Below are 17949 nucleotides of genomic sequence, written 5' to 3'. Positions count from 1 at the left end.
TGTAGGATCTTATTTTGAATTAATTGACTTCTCTGTTTGCTATATGATCACTTCAAAAAGATGCCATGACTGGAAAGCACTTTGAGAGGTAATGAAAGGCAATTTATTTATGTCTTTGTTTTCTGCACTTTCATGTGCCTGACTGTGTGGCAGACTACAGTGTGAATCCCAGGACTGATTTGGGAACAACCAGTTAGCTCAGGAGAGATTCATCAGATGCATGATTTGTCTTCAGCCAAAAAGTTAAGAAAAATCAGACAGGCAGAGTTTGGATCTCACTCAGACTAAACTTGTTAAACACAAAAAATATACTGAGCAAATTTTCACAAGCTTCAAAAGTAACAGCTAAGTATAAATAAAGCCACTTGATCACATTTAATTAATATAGAGAAAATAATTCTGAGCACAATTGGACTATGGGGAATGGGGCTCAAACTCAGTTTGTGCACAAAGGAGATGAGTACAGTTTAGATGTTGTCTTTCTTCCATTGATGCTTATGCAGTGAATACTGAGGGAGGTCTAGGTCCAGAATACGGGAGTTTCAAGTAAAGCTCATTATATTCAACACCCCGCCCTCTAGTCATTGAAACATAATAGAGCTTAATAAATGTTTGGGGGACTACAAATGGAACTTGCTGTGCTGTATCTGCCCTGAGAGTATTTTATATTACAGAGTCGAAGGAATTTTAATTTTATTCTTTAAATGGAGGAAGTCTGATTCTAAAGAATACAAATGTCACTAATAAAACAGAGTCTGAGTAAAATCTCCTTGATTATAATGTACACAGACTGTGTAACAATACTGAATGGAATCTGAATGGAGCAGATATAGGAGCATGCTTTAGACAAGGACAAATTTAATTGGAACTGAAAATGCTAGTAAGTGGTCTTTCCCTGCCAACCACAGTGTCAGAAATCACCTAAGATGAGTTACAAGACAAAATAAAAGGGAAATGAATCTGCAAAGTTAACGTTGAGTGATCAAATGAGTGGACGTAAAGAAATCATCTAGAACCATTTTATTAAAGTATACAATACAACTTTCAGCTACAAAATCATCATTCGGAGCCACATCTGGCCTCCAAATGATATATTTTTCTTATTCAATTTCAGGTTCAGTAACCGAACAGAGCGGTTTATAGATTGTGAGTTATTAGTGCAGCTGGTTCCATTCTCCGATGCGAGTCTTCGTTCTCCACACTGAGACTCCAACGGATTGCTCTGGAAAGATTTCCTGGCTCTGACAGTTGTGAGGCATCCCCAACCATTGTGTACCTTGCATTTCTCTTCTTGAAAAAGATGGGGAGCGTGGGCAGGAGGAGGAGGAGTGGGTGGGGGCCTGCAACAGGATCTGAGACTTCAGTATTTGTGCTTTGACCCAAACTGTTTTATGTTGACTTCGAGCACACTCAAGGCTCGAATGATAAAAGGAAAGGCTTGACAGGACACAATTTCTGAAGCTCAACAACAGAGAAGTCATTGTTAGACAGTTTCTTTCTGTTTCTGCATGAAATATAAGGCTTGTGGTGCTTCCTCGAGGCTCGATGAGTTTTACTGAAATTCATAACGTGTATTTAATGATGGAATTTAACATGAGAAAAAAAAGCATATCTTGCACTCGCCTCCTTGGACTGCTCATTTTCTCCTTCTGCCTGGTGTCCACATTATTTAAAAAAGAGGCTATCATGCCAATCATACAGGAAGGGACACAATCCGGTAGATGACCTTTCACCTCTCTGCACCAACTGTTTATCAGCTGATATCAGAGGAAGTCAAACACCCCATATTTCTTCGCTGTGTGACAAGGAAAGAAGCACACAAGAGGTTTAAAAAATTAGCTCAAAAGAACATAAGATGGGAAATGATTACAGTTTCATTTTGGTTTTCACAACACGCTCTCAATAGATGCAGTATTTTGTTTTCTAAAAGAAAAGGAAGAAGACTTACAGTGGGAAAGGTATTAATGAGGCAGACAGACAGGCTTTTGTCTGGACACACACAGTCCAGTTTTGTGAGACGATCAGGGAGGGTGGGAGGGTGGGAGGGGGGCGATGGTGCGAGAGAAGCAAATCAAATGGTTTTTGTTTATAAATCTTGCAGATTAGTGCTGAATAAATACAGTCCTGTTCACACTTCAAATGTGCTACTCCATCACAAACAGGGCCTCAGTCCAGTTTTTTTTAGTCGTTCTGTTTTAGTAACAAGACTGAATAGATGATGCTTTCTTTACAAAATGAAATTAAAAGCAGTCACATGACATCCACAAAGAACTCACTGGGGTTTCCCATCGCCATTCTGAAGGACTGTCTACTCGCTGTGAGCTCTGGGGGCACTGAGGCCAGGTCACGCACAGGAGGTGCCCCTGGGGGTGCCATTGCAGGCTGCGGGGGCATCATCATGAGAGGTGGGGTGTAAAGGGGTGGCAAACCAGGAGCCCCATAGGACTGGTGCGTGTGATGGCTACGGATGCTGGCGGCCATGGAGTGGTGGCTCCGGTGGCTGAGGTTGCTATGGTGACTGTGCTCACTGGCAGGAACCGAACGCTCACTGACCGCCCGCTCTCGCCGGATGCCACTCCTTGTGGTGTGGTCTGACTCACTACCACTACCCCCCGACTTGGCCTCGCCTGCTTTGGGCTCCTTCTCTTTCCCTCCTCTCCTCTCGCTCCCACTGCGATTAGATCCACTGCTTCGGCTTCCTGCAACAAGGAACCAAAATAAAGATTTAGCACAAAGCAAAGAGTAGAAAGAAATAAGGTCATCTTCTCTGGTGACTACAGGAGTAGAGGGAAAGAAATTGCATTTATACAGCATAAAGCAATATCCCAGGATAGCCAAACATCAGCCCGTCAAGTCTACACTGATAAAACTGTTTCAAACATACACTTGTCCCACTTTCCAGCACTTAGCCTTGGTTTTCAGTGTTATGACAGTTTTTTGTTCACCCAAATATTTTTAAAGTTTGTCAGGTATTCTGCCTTGACTACCCTCCCAGGAAGTGCTGTCCAGGTTCCCATCACCCTCTGGATGAAAACATCTTCCCTCAAATTGTCTCTACATCTCCTGTTCTTTCACTTAAAAAATTATCCCCTGTTGTTATTGACCCTTCAACTAAGGCTATTCAGACCTTTGAACCTTTCCATCATTCAATATGTTCTGATCCAACATTCTTCATGTCCACTTTTCTGCCTTTTTCCCATTACGTTTCATTCCCTGACTGATCAAGGGTCCTTCTACCTTAGCCTTTCATGTACATAAGGACTCTGTTCCCACAGCTGTTTGAGATAAGGAGTTTCTAAGATTCTCAACCCTCAGAAAGTAAATTTCTCTTCATCTCAGTCCTATATTAGCACCCTTTTATTCTGAGACTATGCCCTCTGATCTTTAGGCTTTCCCATTAAGAGAAAACATCCTCTCAACATTTACCCTGTCTGGCCCCTTTAGAATCCTATATGTTTCAGTGAAGGCACCTCTCATTCTTGTAAGCTCCGATGAGTAGATTCCCAACCTGTTTAGCCAATCCCTCCATACCAGAGATCATCCTCATGAACCTTCTCTGAATGGCCTTCAATGCAATAATATCTTTCTAAAAATAAGGGGAGCAGAACTACTCACAGTATTTTAGGTGTGGTGCCACCAGCACCTTGCACAGTTAGAGTGAGATTTCCCTACTCATATATTCCAACTACCTTTGAAATAAGGGTCAGCATTCTATTAGCCTTTCTGATTGCCTGCTGCGCCTGTGTACTAGCTGTGTGCACAAGTCCCGCCAAGTCCCTTTGTATTGTAGTTTTCTGGAGCAAGAAGAACAGCTGCTTTCTATCCACACTGTCCAGACTAGCGCTACATCCAGAGGTGCTTCTTCGACTATTAAATGCTCTTGAAGTGTCAGAACACAGAGAAACACAGAAGCAGATTTGCACACAGCAAGATCCCAGAAACACCAAAGCAATAAAAGTACAGATAATATGTTTTTTCGACTTGATGGATATTGGATGTATGAGAAACGGAAGCAAGAATAGATCTATCTAAATCTCCTGTCTTGACACAAGGGTGTGCAGTTTAGTAAGGGGCAGTGGAGAAGTTATGTGGAACAGTAGGAGCTGACAGTGGAGCTCACAGTGGAATATGGATGGTCAAGAAAATAATACATGAGTTAGGGCCAGCAGTAGGCCATTCAGCGCCTTGAGCCTGCTCCATCATTTGATATGGCTGATCTGTTTGCAGCATCAAGCACAAACTCTTGACTTCTCCTGAAATACTTGTTGGTCAATAATCTAACTCACCTCTGAATACATTCAATGATCCCCACCTCTACTGCTATCTGGGAAGAGAATTTCAAAGACTAATGACATCAGAGAGAGAAAAAAACTTTTCATTTCAGTCATAAATGGGAAACCCTAATACTTAATCTGAATTTCCCACAAGGGGAAACCTCAGTATCTGCCCAGTCAATCTCTCATAAATGGAGGAGAAACTAGGCCATTGGGTCCATTGAAGATGCTCCCCAATTCAATGAGCTCACGGCTGATCTGATAATCTCCAATTCCGCCTTTTTCCTCTAACCTTTGATTCCCTGACTGATTAAAAACCTGTCCATCTTAGCACTGAGTTTACGTAATGGGCTGGCCTTGACAGCTCTGCGGTAAAGAATTCTACAGATTCACCAACCTCTGAGGAAATAAATTGCTATTCATCTCTGTGGTCAACTCAATGCTCTGAGATTATGTTCTGGTCCTAGAGTCTCCCACAAGGGGAAACAATCTCTCAGCATTTGCCCTGCAGATCTCCCTCAAAATCATATATTTTAATAGGGTGTCCTCCCAGTCTTCTAAAATCCAAAGAATACAATTCAACATACACAACCTCCCCTCATATGACAATCCCTACATACCCAGGATTAACCTCGTGAATCTTTTCTGGGCCGCCTCCAAAGGCAGTTTGTCTTTTCTTAAATAAAGGAGCCCAAACTATTCACAGCATTCCAGCTGCTGTCTGAATAGTGCCTTGCAAAGCTTTAGCAAAACCACTCTATTTTTATACTCCATTCTCTTTAAAATAAATGTCAACATTCTATTTGCTTTCCCTATTACTGACTGGAGTTGAAGCCTGACTTTCTGTGATTCATGTAAAAAGACTCCCAGATCCCTCTGCTGCAGCTTTCTGCGTCTTCCCCATTTTAAGTTATAATCATCTCTTCCATTCTTCCTCCCAAAGTGCAGGACCCCACATATTCCAGTATCATATTTCACCTGTCAACTTTTTAACCTGTCTATCTCCCTCTGTAGACTCTGAGTCATCTTCACCACTTACCATCCCACCTACTTTTGTGTCATCTACAAACTTGGCTGTAGCACATTCAGTTCTGTCAACCAAATCATTAATATATTCTGAATAATTGTAACCCGAGCAGTGATCTCTGTGGCTCTCCATTAGTTACAGGCTTCCATCTCAAAATGCCAGTTTATCTTAACTCTCTGTCAGTTAGCCAATCCTCTATCCGTGCTAATGTACTACTCACAATACCTTGAACTTTTATCTTAAGTAGACTTACGTGTGGTACATTATTGAATGCCTTTTGGACATCCAAATATCCACTGGCTCCCCCTTATCTGTTTGATACCTCCTCAGAACTAGAATTGTAATAAATTTGGTAGACATGATTTCCTGACGCCCTGCTGACTGTCTGATTATATTGTATGTTTCTAAATGCTCTGTTATTTTACATCCTTTCTAATAGACACTAATATTTGCCCAATGACATACTTTAAAGCTGACCAGCCTACAGTTACCAGTTCTGGAGTCCATTTTTCTGGGATAAGCGTGCTAACACACAGTGTAAGCTTGTACCCCTTATCTAGGGAAACAGGAAAACTCAGTGTCCTGGAAACACAACGAGACCATTCCTTTTATCCTGCCTGCATCAGTAAAGTCTCTTTTTGAAAGGCCTATTCAATTTGTTTGATATACCCTCGCTTATTATCCACAGCCCTGCATGTTCCATTTTGTTTACTGTATCCAGTTCCCTTTTGATACGTATTATAGAACCTGCTTCTGACATCCTTCCAGCCTGTACAATTAGATCCATTTAGTCTCTTAAACGTGTTGTGTCATTCTGTGAGGTCAAGGCTGGCCTGACTGCATTAAGAAATAATCCTCATTTTCCTCTGACTCTTTTAACAATTGCCTTAAATGGTTGGATTACATTAAAGGTTCTGTCTAAATACATGTTGAGTTCTACTGAAAAAGGCACACTTTGCCAAAGGTTTTAATCTTGCACTCATCAGGACGATTCACAAGAGTAGCAATTTAAAGGGAAAACTTATACTCGAAGAGAGGTGAATGTATTATTGGTTGGCAAGTAGGCATTGAATGGTTGAGACATTGCCATGGATTACGTACAAATTTATAATGATTGACAATTAACAACTAGCCTGGTTTAAATATTATATTTTAAACTAGACTGAATCTGATTGGTTAGGGCATTGCTGTGTGAGATGAATCATCAAATGGCTGTCACCTACTTTGTTCAGTTGAAAACAATGCATTGCCCTTGCATGTCTGCAGACAGAAAGAATATACACAAACAATGCACTTATTCCAATTTAACAAAATTGATGCCAGACATTCACTGATTCAATTAGCAGGACAATGCTCTGACTAATCAGATTTAACTTGCCAAGTTTACATTTTAAATTTTAATTGACACTTTCTCTGTGGCAAAGTCTCTGCCAGAGTCCAGATGCCAACACATCCACATTCTTCTCTCTAGCAGTGTAATTGATGGTCTGCCCCCTTAATTGACATTCTTGTGAATTGTTGCGACTAGTGCAAGATTTTTTCAGCAGTTTCTGCACTAGCAAATGACATTTTAAATACAACTTATTAATGTCTATTTGTTTCTTCCACTTAACAACTCTGCATCACTCAAAATGCTTTCTTCCTATTCACTCTATCAAACTATTCAGGGTTTTCAATACCCCAGTTAAAGCAGTTCAATGAACATTCTCTGAATTGCTTCTAATGTAGTTATATAGTCCAGTGCTCTGCAAAGAAACTCCAGCTTCTCCAGTCTCTCTCTGCAACATGAAGTCCCTCATCACCAATGCCATTTTAGTAAATCTCAGCTGCACACTCTAAAAGACATTCCTGGCATCCTTCCTAAAGTGTGGAGCCCAGAATTGGACCCAATGATTTAGGTGGAGTATAAGCACTGCTTTATACAAGTTTAACCTGCTTGTTTTTGTACTTTATGACCTGTTTAAAATGTTAACTGTATCAAATTGTTGGAAAGATTTTATCCTTTACGTCATTGATCTTCAATCTCCCTCAATCTTTCTCTGACCAGTCCTTCTGTTCCATCTGTCCCTTCCTGCTACTCAATACCACAAAAACCATGCCTTTTCCACCTGTCTCTTCAGTTCTGTAGAATGGTCCCATCAGACTCAAAAAGTAAACTTTGTTTCCCTAGCCAACAGATGCTGCCACACCTGCTGGATTTGTCCAGCACTTTGTTTTTATTTCATGCAATATGCTTGATTATCTAGGAGTCTCTACTCAGTGAATTTCTTTATATGTCCGTTCATGGTCCCTTTTCAGAACGATAATAGGGATATATTGCCAGGAAGGATTGAATTTCTGCTTTAATTGTTTTATGTTAATCGAATGTCATATACTAGCTCAGTATTTGCTTCAGTGCAGCATCTTGCAGTTCAACATGTTATGCCCTGATCAGTTGCCTTCCTACTTCTCTCTCCATTACAGTGTTCATTAAAATTTCCCCCTTCCATCAATCATTCTTTTTTTAAAAAACCTGTCCTAAATTGCTTTCGAAAGTTCAGTGTTGAATTTTGTTTGATATTCATTGCTGTGAAGTATCTTGGAACATTTTACTACATTAAAGACCTCATATAAATGCAAAATGTTGTTGTTGAACCTATAATGGGGCAACTAGCACTTTGGACAACTTCGTAAACAGTGCAGCAACCAGAAGTGGACACTGTAATGCGGTGACTCTTTTGGTTAATGTGGTTCTCTCACCTTCACTGGGCTGGCTGCCTGCACTGCCTCCTCCGTACGTGAACCCGGCGACGTCGTGGTAGCCTGGTGGATGTGGGTTGTAAGGGTGTTGTGGTGGATACTGGTATGGGAAGGAAATGGGCCATGGTGCTGCGCCTGGGTGTGGGAGGGGTGCCAACGTGTCTTGATCTGAAGTGCCACTGGATCCATCCTGGTCATTCAGGGTTAGGTTAGCCATGTCTGTGGAAATTGAAAGAATTACAGCCTGTTAATTTTGTCAATGGCAGTGTGCAAATGTCAATAATCCTGCAGGATCCACTACACTAGCTTATTACCTGACTGACAGGACAATGAATATATGAGGTTGTATGCAAGGTTCAATATTTTTCAATCTTCACCTATCCGCTTTTTCAATCCCAATGCAATTTTCCCCCGGCTCTGCTACTTTCACGTTATGAACAGCACTTGGCTACCACATGAACAGGAAAGGTTTGGAGGGATGTGAGCCAAGTGCATGCAGGTGGGACTAGTTTTGGAGTTATAGTCAGCATGGATTGGTTGAACCAAAGGGTCTGATTCTGTGCTGTATGACTCTGTGACTCTCTACAAGTGGGCCAAGTGTAGCAATTACTGACAGGCCATTTCGTGTGACAACCATTATGTCAGGTGCTGTTCCTGATTTCGCCCAGCAGCTTCATTTCCCATCTGGAGGGTGAGGTCAGGTTGTGCTGGACACTGTGAAGCAATCAGAAGGAAAAGGGCCGACTGATTTCTACTAATGAACCCTAGTCACAACTGAGGGAACGAAGATGTTCCATAGTCCCCACTCTGAAATACAATAAGAGATCATATTGCTGTGGTTTTGTTATGAATTCCAGGTCATTACACAGATGGGGTAGGCTGGATAGACCGCAATCATCCCAGTATGTGAGTAGAACATAGAACATAGAACATAGAACAGTACAGCACAGAACAGGCCCTTCAGCCCACAATGTTGTGCCGGCAATTGATCCATGTATGCACCCTCAAATTTCTGTGACCATATGCATGTCCAGCAGTCTCTTAAATGACCCCAATGACCTTGCTTCCACAACTGCTGCTGGCAACGCATTCCATGCTCTCACAACTCTCTGTGTAAAGAACCCACCTCTGACATCCCCTCTATACTTTCCACCAACCAGCTTAAAACTATGACCCCTCATGCTAGCCATTTCTGCCCTGGGAAATAGTCTCTGGCTATCAACTCTATCTATGCCTCTCATTATCTTGTATACCTCAATTAGGTCGCCTCTCCTCCTCCTTTTCTCCAATGAAAAGAGACCAAGCTCAGTCAACCTCTCTTCATAAGATAAGCCCTCCAGTCCAGGCAGCATCCTGGTAAACCTCCTCTGAACCCTCTCCAAAGCATCCACATCTTTCCTATAATACGGCGACCAGAACTGGACGCAGTATTCCAAGTGCGGTCTAACCAAAGCTTTATAGAGCTGCAACAAGATCTCAAGACTCTTAAACTCAATCCCCCTGTTAATGAAAGCCAAAACACCATATGCTTTCTTAACAACCCTGTCCACTTGGGTGGCCATTTTAAGGGATCTATGTATCTGCACACCAAGATCCCTCTGTTCCTCCACGCTGCCAAGAATCCTATCCTTAATCCTGTACTCAGCTTTCAAATTCGACCTTCCAAAATGCATCACCTCGCATTTATCCAGGTTGAACTCCATCTGCCACCTCTCAGCCCATCTCTGCATCCTGTCAATGTCCCGCTGCAGCCTACAACAGCCCTCTATACTGTCAACGACACCTCCGACCTTCGTGTCGTCTGCAAACTTGCTGACCCATCCTTCAATCCCCTCATCCAAGTCATTAATAAAAATTACAAACAGTAGAGGCCCAAGGACAGAGCCCTGTGGAACACCACTCACCACTGACTTCCAGGCAGAATATTTTCCTTCTACTACCACTCGCTGTCTTCTGTTGGCCAGCCAATTCTGTATCCAAGCAGCTAAGTTCCCCTGTATCCCATTCTCCTGACCTTCTGAATGAGCCTACCATGGGGAACCTTATCAAATGCCTTACTGAAGTCCATATACACCACATCCACAGCTCGACCCTCATCAACTTTTCTAGTCACATCCTCAAAAAACTCGATAAGGTTTGTGAGGCATGACCTACCCCTCACAAAGCCGTGTTGACTGTATTTGATCAAGCCATGCTCTTCCAGATGGTCATAAATCCTATCCCTCAGAATCCTTTCTAACACCTTGCAGACGACAGACGTGAGACTTACTGGTCTGTAATTGCCGGGGATTTCCCTATTTCCTTTCTTGAAGAGAGGAATTACATTCGCCTCTCTCCAGTCCTCAGGTACGACTCCAGTGGAGAGCGAGGATGCAAAGATCTTCGCAAGTGGCGAAGCAATTGCATTTCTCGCTTCCCAAAGCAGCCGAGGACAAATCTGGTCCGGGCCTGGCGACTTGTCAATCTTAATGTTTGACAAAATTTTCAGCACATCAGCTTCCTCTATCTCTATCCATTCCAGCATGCACACCTGCTCTTCAAAGGTTTCATTCACCACAAAGTTCGTTTCTTTCGTAAAGACAGAAGCAAAAAACTCATTAAGGGCTTCCCCTACCTCCTCAGACTCCACAAACAAGTTCCCTATGCTATTCCTGATCGGCCCTACTCTTTCTTTGACCATTCTCTTATTCCTCACATAAGTGTAAAATGCCTTTGTGTTTTCCCTGATTCCTTCTGCCAAGCCTTTCTCGTGCCCCCTCCTGGCTCTCCTCAGACCATTTTTGAGCTCCTTCCTTGCCTGCGAGTAATCTTCTCTCGCTGAACTTGACCCTAGCTTCCTCCACCTTATGTAAGCTACCTTCTTCCTTTTCACAAGAAGCTCCACCGCTCTCGTCATCCAAGGTTCCTTTATCTTACCCCTTCTTGCCTGTCTCAGAGGGACATATTTACTCATCACTCGCAACAACTGTTCCTTAAACAGTCTCCACATGTCTATAGTTCCCTTACCATGGAACAATTGCTCCCAGTCCATGCTTCCTAACTCGTGTCTAATCACGTCATAGTTTCCTCTTCCCCAATTAAATATCCTCCCATTTTGCCTAATCCTCTCCTTCTCCATACCTATGTAGAATGTGAGGCAGTTATGGTCACTATCACCAAAATGCTTTCCCACCACAAGATCTGATACCTGCCCCGGCTCGGTTCCGAGCACCAAGTCTAGAATGGCCTCTCCCCTCGTCGGCCTGTCAACGTACTGCGTTAGGAAACCCTCCTGAACACACCTTACAAAAACAGCTCCATTCAAATCTTCTGCTCGAAGCAGGTTCCAATCAATATTAGGAAAGTTAAAGTCACCCATTACAACAATCCTACTGCGTCCACACTTTTCCAAAATCTGTCGACCTATGCTTTCTTCAATCTCCCTGCTGCTATTGGGGGGCCTGTAGTAAACCCCTAACGAGGTGACTGCTCCCTTGCTGTTCCTAATTTCCACCCATACTGACTCAGTAGGCAGATCTTCCTCGACAATGGAAGCTTCTGAGTAAATATCCTTGGGAGACAATAAGCTTTGGAATGGTCGTTCTTCAGCTTGTTGTAGTATCTTCAGACATTAAATCCAAAATTTCATGTCATGGAATCACCATCGCATCTACTACCTGACTTGCATTATAATTCATCTTGACCACCAGGTAAACAGGTGGGGAGGTAGAGAGAGAGAGAGAGAGAGGGGGGAGGGGTGTGGGGTGGAAGAGGAAGGGATGGAGGAGAAGGAAGAGATGGAAAGGGGAAAGAGAAGTGACGGGAGGGGAAGAGGGAAGACAGAGAGTAGGAAGAGAGGAGAAGGAGAAAGTGGGAAGCAAGAGAGAGAGAGAGTTCAAGGAGATAGAAGAGAGAGGCACAAAGAAAATGAAGAGAGAGCAAAGAGGTGGGGGGAGCGAAACTGATGGGGGTGGGGCGGGGTGTGTGTGTGTGTGTGTGTGTGTGTGTGTGTGTGTGTGTGTGTGTGTGTGTGTGTGTGTGTGTGTGTGTGTTTGTGCGCGCGTGCCACTGAGCACCCAGCACAACTCACTCAGTGATGGGTCACAGTGTGTACACACCACTGCTCATTAAGGGAGTCAGGCATGTCATGGTAAGGACCATGACAACTATCTTCAATTGTCAAAAAAAAACCACTTGGTTCATTATGACAATAAAGCTAATTCCTTCATTCATTCCTGTACAGAAAGAAACCTACCATCCTTATTTAACCTGTCATGAGCCTTCAGATCTACCATAACATGGCTGACTCTAAACTGTTTTCTGAAACGGCCTGGTAAGTTATTCAGTACAAGTTTAATGAGGGATGGGCAACAAATGCGGGTCATACCAGCAATGGTCACATTCCATGAGAAAATAACAGAAAAATCATTCCTCCACTTTTCCAGTAAGTATTGATAAGGAAAAGAGATACACCGTTGAAAGCTTGCATCCTGCACTCATCTGGAAAGAAGTAAGAATGCCAAATGTCAAAGGGAACAACAATTTGTATTGCATGATAAAAGCCCATACTTGCAAATCTCAAAACATAACTGTTAAGGTTAGATATGATTCCATGATTAAGATTGTTCAGCAAGGGCTGACTTGGTGTGATGAAAATTATACTAACAACGAATTTAAGATTATCAGCTGGATCAAACAGGGACGGGTCCTCTGTAGGCAAAAAGAACATGTCCAGTTATTGCACATTTCTGAATTAAATGGACGCTATGGGGACAATATTTCTCAGGTATATTTTCTATGCCAATGCCTCAATCAACCAGAGTCCACTTGCCAGCTAATTAGCATCCTTTCCTCATGCAGCATAAATTGTTACTCCTTTAAAATTTGGCATTCTTGCATCTGTCCTGATAACTGCAAGGACAGAAGTTTTGATAATGTGTTAGTCCTTTCTCTAATACTCAAATTCTATATGACTGAGTGGTGATTTATTTCTTTAAGGCAAGGGGCTGTTATGGCAGCCAACATTTGGGGAGAAGCTGAGGAAGGATACCAGTTTGAGACGACAACACGCCCCAAAGACAGAGTCACTCACTGCCACATAGATTCCCGAAGATGTAGTAGCACTGCTCTGAAAAGGTGATTTTGTTCACTGTGTGTCGAATGTAACCAGCTTTGAGGAGATTACTGGCATATTTTCTTGCCTCGCGACGGTCTGGAAAACCTTCGACGTGATTATAAAGCCAGTCAACGACATCAGAACCTGGGAAAGGAGGACACAATAATGTAGCAAAGCAGGTAAATCAGTGCAGTATGCTTCTGCAACCACTTTTACAAGGGCAATCCGAGATTCTCAACTCCACTTCCTATCCCTACTCCAAAGCCCGACAAATATTGCCCATTAACACATTTTTCTAATTCTTTTCTGAAAGTTACCACCAAAATATGCTTTGAACACCCTTTCAAGTTGCTTGTTCTTTAAAAGTCTTCTATATTTAAGGGAATACAATCTATTCATCTGTCCTCAACATTTAGAGCTTTTTGCCCCAGGCTCATGCAAGTACTACTTGTTAGTAACACAATGATTGGGGCGTCATCAAAAAGCAAAATACTGCAGACACTGGAAGATAAAATAAAAAATAGAAAATGCTGGAAATGCTCAGCTGCTCAAGTAGCACCTGCAGAGACAGAAAGTTATCATCAGAACTAGAAAACAAATTACGGCGTTGGTCAGGCCAAACCTTCAAGATTTTCCAAACAAATGAGCTTAGGTGAGGGCCAGTCTTCCTCTTCCATGTTTATTTTGTTTATTATTCAGCAAAGGCACAGTCTCCCTTTTCCATGTTTATCCTAGTTATTAATCCACAAAGGCACGGTTTCTAAACTTGGCTCACTGGCTGGATGCTACATACCTATAAAAGCGTTGGGGATTGTTATTTTAAGCCACATTCGGTCACGGACTTCCAGGCCTGATTCTGGTGATGCCATGGCCTTGACGATGGTGGCAACGTCACTGTGGACTGATAAATGAAAATCATCGAACCCTGAGAAGAAAAGAACATAAAGAGATCTTGCTTCAGTTGGGCAATGTTACAGAGCGGTGCAGGGCTGGGCTGTCAGGTGTGGGTTGACGAGAAAGGGAATAGAACTGGCCATTCTTCAGCAGTGTAATTTATATAATTTATTTATAGTTATCTAATTTATAGAAAGCATAATTCATTTCAGAACACTCTAGTACAATAATAATTACAAATTGGTCTTTCTTTACGAATAATAAATTATAACTGAGTTCACAGTTAACAAGCACTTGGTGCAACTTCTTGGTTATAGATAAAACAACATTATGGAAAACTATACCAGCAATATCTATTTCTAAAGAAGAATTTCAATCTAAATTTATTAAACTGACCACTTTTATCATCAACTTTTCCTTCCGTTGGGTTGCTAACTGGAGGTTTGATACTTTCCCGCCATAAGGATAGCCAGGTATCTTGAATCTTTCATGATGGCAACAGAGAAACCGATCTCACCTTTTGAAAGCCAGCAAAATTACAATACAACAACCAGAAACCTATTGGCTGAGTGTGACTGTACGGAATAGTAAACCTGCCTCAGGCTTTAGTACTGGTCATGCTCCTGGAGAGAGTACAAGGAAAAGAGAAACAGGAACAGGCTATTCAGCTCCTCTATCCATTCCACTATTGAATGAATTCATGTCTGAGCAGGATCCCAACTCTACCTACCCACTTTGATGCTTTCACCCTTAGCTACTATACTCACCCAAAATCAATAAAAGTTTTGAATTAACTCCAAGCGGCAAAAGCTTTTCTAGGGGAAAGAGTTTTTTGGAGAGAGTCTAAGGCATTTCACTATCTCTCTGCTTCTTATGAAATTTTTCTTGCCTATTGGACTGACATGAGTATGGTTAGTCATCTCAGTGGCTTGGATGGTGGCTTGCTGTGCAAAGTGATGCAAATTCCTTACTGGCTGAGGTTACGAATAAGACCCTGCCATCTCTATTTCACTCCTCACTTAAGGTGCGGTGACCCTTAGGTTAAAATTACTATGAGTCATCTCCCTCTAATGAAAAAGTAGCCTATAATCTTCTGGGATGATGGAGACTCTAACTTTCCACTTTCTTTCCTCTGAAGTTGCAAATACCACCTACTTTCCTCTGTACATCTTTTCTGTATTAAAAAGAGGCGAGTTTTGATCAGGGATAGTCACCATGGCTTTGTCAGAGGGATGTGATGAATTACAAACTTGACAGGATTTTTCAAGAAGATGACAGTGTGTAAATGAGGGTAGTGTAGCTGATGTAGTTTGCATGGACTTCAGCAAAGCCTTTGACAAGGTCTCACATGGAAGGTTGATGAAGAAAGTAAAAGCACATGGAATCCAAAATTGACAATGCTAGGAGATACAGGATGGTGGTAGAAGACTATTTGTGTGGCTTGAGGCCAGTATCCTTTGGTGTACCACAGAGATCAATTTTTGTGGTATATATAAATGAGACAGGTTTTGGGTTGGGATGATAAGTAAGTTTGTGAATGACACAAAGGTGGGCCAGGTGGTTAACAGTGAGGAAGAAGGTCTTAGATTACAGGAGGATTTGAATGGATTGGTCAGATGACAAATTAGTGGCAGATGGAATTTAACCATGAAAGGTGAGAGGAAGAAGTAACAAGACAAGGGAGTACAAAATGAATGGTAGGACACTAGAAGGCTCTGAGGAACAGAGGGATGTTGGGGTGTTTGCCCACACATCCCTGAAGGTGGCCAGTAGAACATGGTAGTTAACAATGTATATGGGATATTTGTCTTCATTGGTGATGGCATGTAATATAGGAGCAGGGAGGTCATGACAGAGCTGTATAGAACCAAAGTTAGAGTACTGTGTATAGTTCTCATTGCCACACAACAGGAAGGATGTGACTGCATTGGAGAGGGGCAGAAGAGATTCTCCAGGATGTTGCCTCGGATAGAGTATTTTACCTAAGAAGACAGGCTAGACAGGATTGAGTTGTTTTGTTCAGAGCTGAGAAGCATGATATAGGACATGTTTCTGGTGTAGAAGATTATGAGGGGCACAGATAGGGTGAATAGAAAGCAGCTGCTGCTCTTGGTTAAAAGATCAGTAACAAGGAGACATAATTTTAAGATGAAAGGCAGGAGGTTTAGAAGGGATTTGAGGAAATTCTTTTCACCCAGAGGATGGTGGCAGTCTGGAATGTACTGTCCAGGTGGCTAGTTGAGATGGAAAACATCACAACATTTAAAAAAGTACTTGGATGACCAAACAAAGTGTTATAACATTCAAGTCTACGGTCCAACTGCTGGAAAGTGGAACGAATGTAGGTTTAGAGAGTTCTGTCAGTGCACATTCAATGGGCTAATGAGCCTCTTCAGTGCTGTATGATTCTATGCAATCAAATAACACAGGCTTCGTAATTCAGCTCACCTTACATTTTGCTCGAAACAAGCTTAGTGCTGACTTGCATCATGTTCCTTGACCCATTACTTTGGTTTGTCAATTAAAATATGATGCCGATGCACTGAATTTTCATAATACCTGTTCTATTTTCTGCATTGTAATATATCTTCCTAGCCAAAGTGCAATTATAAGATGGATGGTAAGACGTTACCAGGCAGAAATCTCTTCATATTTCTTGTGATGAAGCACTGCATCCTGTGAGCACGTGCGTATGTCTCTCTCTCTCTCACACACACACACACACAACACACACACACTCGCGCAAATACAGGTGAATTGAAGTAGAATGGCAGAAACTGAGAGAAAAGCAGCTCGGTGATTTGGGAGATCATGCTGTGTAAATGCCAGGTGAGGGTGATGGTCGTGTGCAGGTGGAACTTACGTTCGGTTTCTGGGATGGAGCTGGTGATGGAAGAGCTGGTGGAAGTAATGGTGCTCATGGAGGGGCTCATACCATATGGTTGATAGACTCCTGTCATGGCCGCTGTATGTGACACCCACGCTGCTGGGTCAATGGGGCGAATGGGCTCACCTGAAGGACGGTAGGAAATAAGGAGACATCAGTACTTTCACCGCAGCAACCTTTTTACAGTGCATGAAATTTTATGAAATTTTTTGAATTTCTGGAATGAATCAATTATGATGCATTGTTCTGCATGTAGCTACATGCATTTACAATTGTGCAGAGATAGTAGGAGCTGCAAATGCTAGAGAATCTGAGATAACAAAGTGTGGAGCTGCATGAACACAGCAGGCCAAGCAGCATCAGAGGAGCAGGAAAGCTGAAAGTTTTGTGAAGAAGGGTCTAGACCCAAAACAACAAAGTGTGGAGCTGGATGAACACAGCAGGCCAAGCAGCATCTCAGAAGCACAAAAGCTGATGTTTCGGGCCTAGACCCCTGTTTGGCCTGCTGTGTTCATCCAGCTCCACACTTTCTTATCTTGGATTCTCCAGCATCTGCAGCTCCCATTATCACTGATACAATCTAGACCCAAAACATCAGCTTTCCTGTTCCTTTGATGCTGCTTGGCCTGCTGTGTTCATCCAGCTCTACACCTCATTATTTACAATTGTGCATATGTGAGTACCATCTTCATGCAATGAAATCACAAATTAACTAGGTTGCCATTCTACTATTAACCTTTACTAGTTACCCAGGCTTATTTTTGCTGGTCATCAAGAAACCACACTTAGCAGATCACCAGTTGATCAGGAAGTTGACTCAATGGGTTGAAGGCATATGAAATAATGAGGGAAGGAACTGTTTAAATCCCTCAACCGACACCAACTACAGTAACAGGGAGGGATGGATAGACTTAAATCCAACAGAGAATGAGACAGCAGCTGGAAACGCAAATGGTGATCAATGAATTCAAGAAATTATCGCACCATATCTCTCAGTGGAATTGAACACCAAATTGCCGATGCAAGAGACAGT

At 42.3% G+C, this 17949-nt stretch overlaps 1 protein-coding gene across 2 annotated transcripts in view; it reads right to left on the bottom strand.

Annotated features, from left to right (window-relative positions):
- Nucleotides 1–1005: 1005 nt before the first annotated feature.
- Nucleotides 1006–17949, bottom strand: part of LOC125457653 (segment polarity protein dishevelled homolog DVL-3) — a 114586-nt gene continuing 97642 nt past the window's right edge. Inside the window, exons 11-15 of one of the 2 annotated variants that reach the window (XM_048542186.2) lie at nt 16965–17042; nt 13929–14060; nt 13112–13279; nt 8041–8259; nt 1006–2699 (exon numbers count right to left, since the gene is read on the bottom strand). In XM_048542186.2, coding sequence (XP_048398143.1) covers nt 2251–2699; nt 8041–8259; nt 13112–13279; nt 13929–14060; nt 16965–17042 — 1046 coding nt within the window. In that variant the 3' untranslated portion in view covers nt 1006–2250. Of the gene's footprint in view, nt 2700–8040; nt 8260–13111; nt 13280–13928; nt 14061–16892; nt 17043–17949 lie in introns of both variants that reach the window. The other variant, XM_048542185.2, reaches the window with a different exon arrangement.

The sequence above is a fragment of the Stegostoma tigrinum genome, chromosome 14 (assembly GCF_030684315.1).
Source record: "Stegostoma tigrinum isolate sSteTig4 chromosome 14, sSteTig4.hap1, whole genome shotgun sequence".
Taxonomy (NCBI): Eukaryota; Metazoa; Chordata; class Chondrichthyes; order Orectolobiformes; family Stegostomatidae; genus Stegostoma; species Stegostoma tigrinum.
The sequence above is the reverse complement of the archived record's forward strand: the minus strand, read 5'-3'. Positions and strand labels throughout refer to the sequence as shown.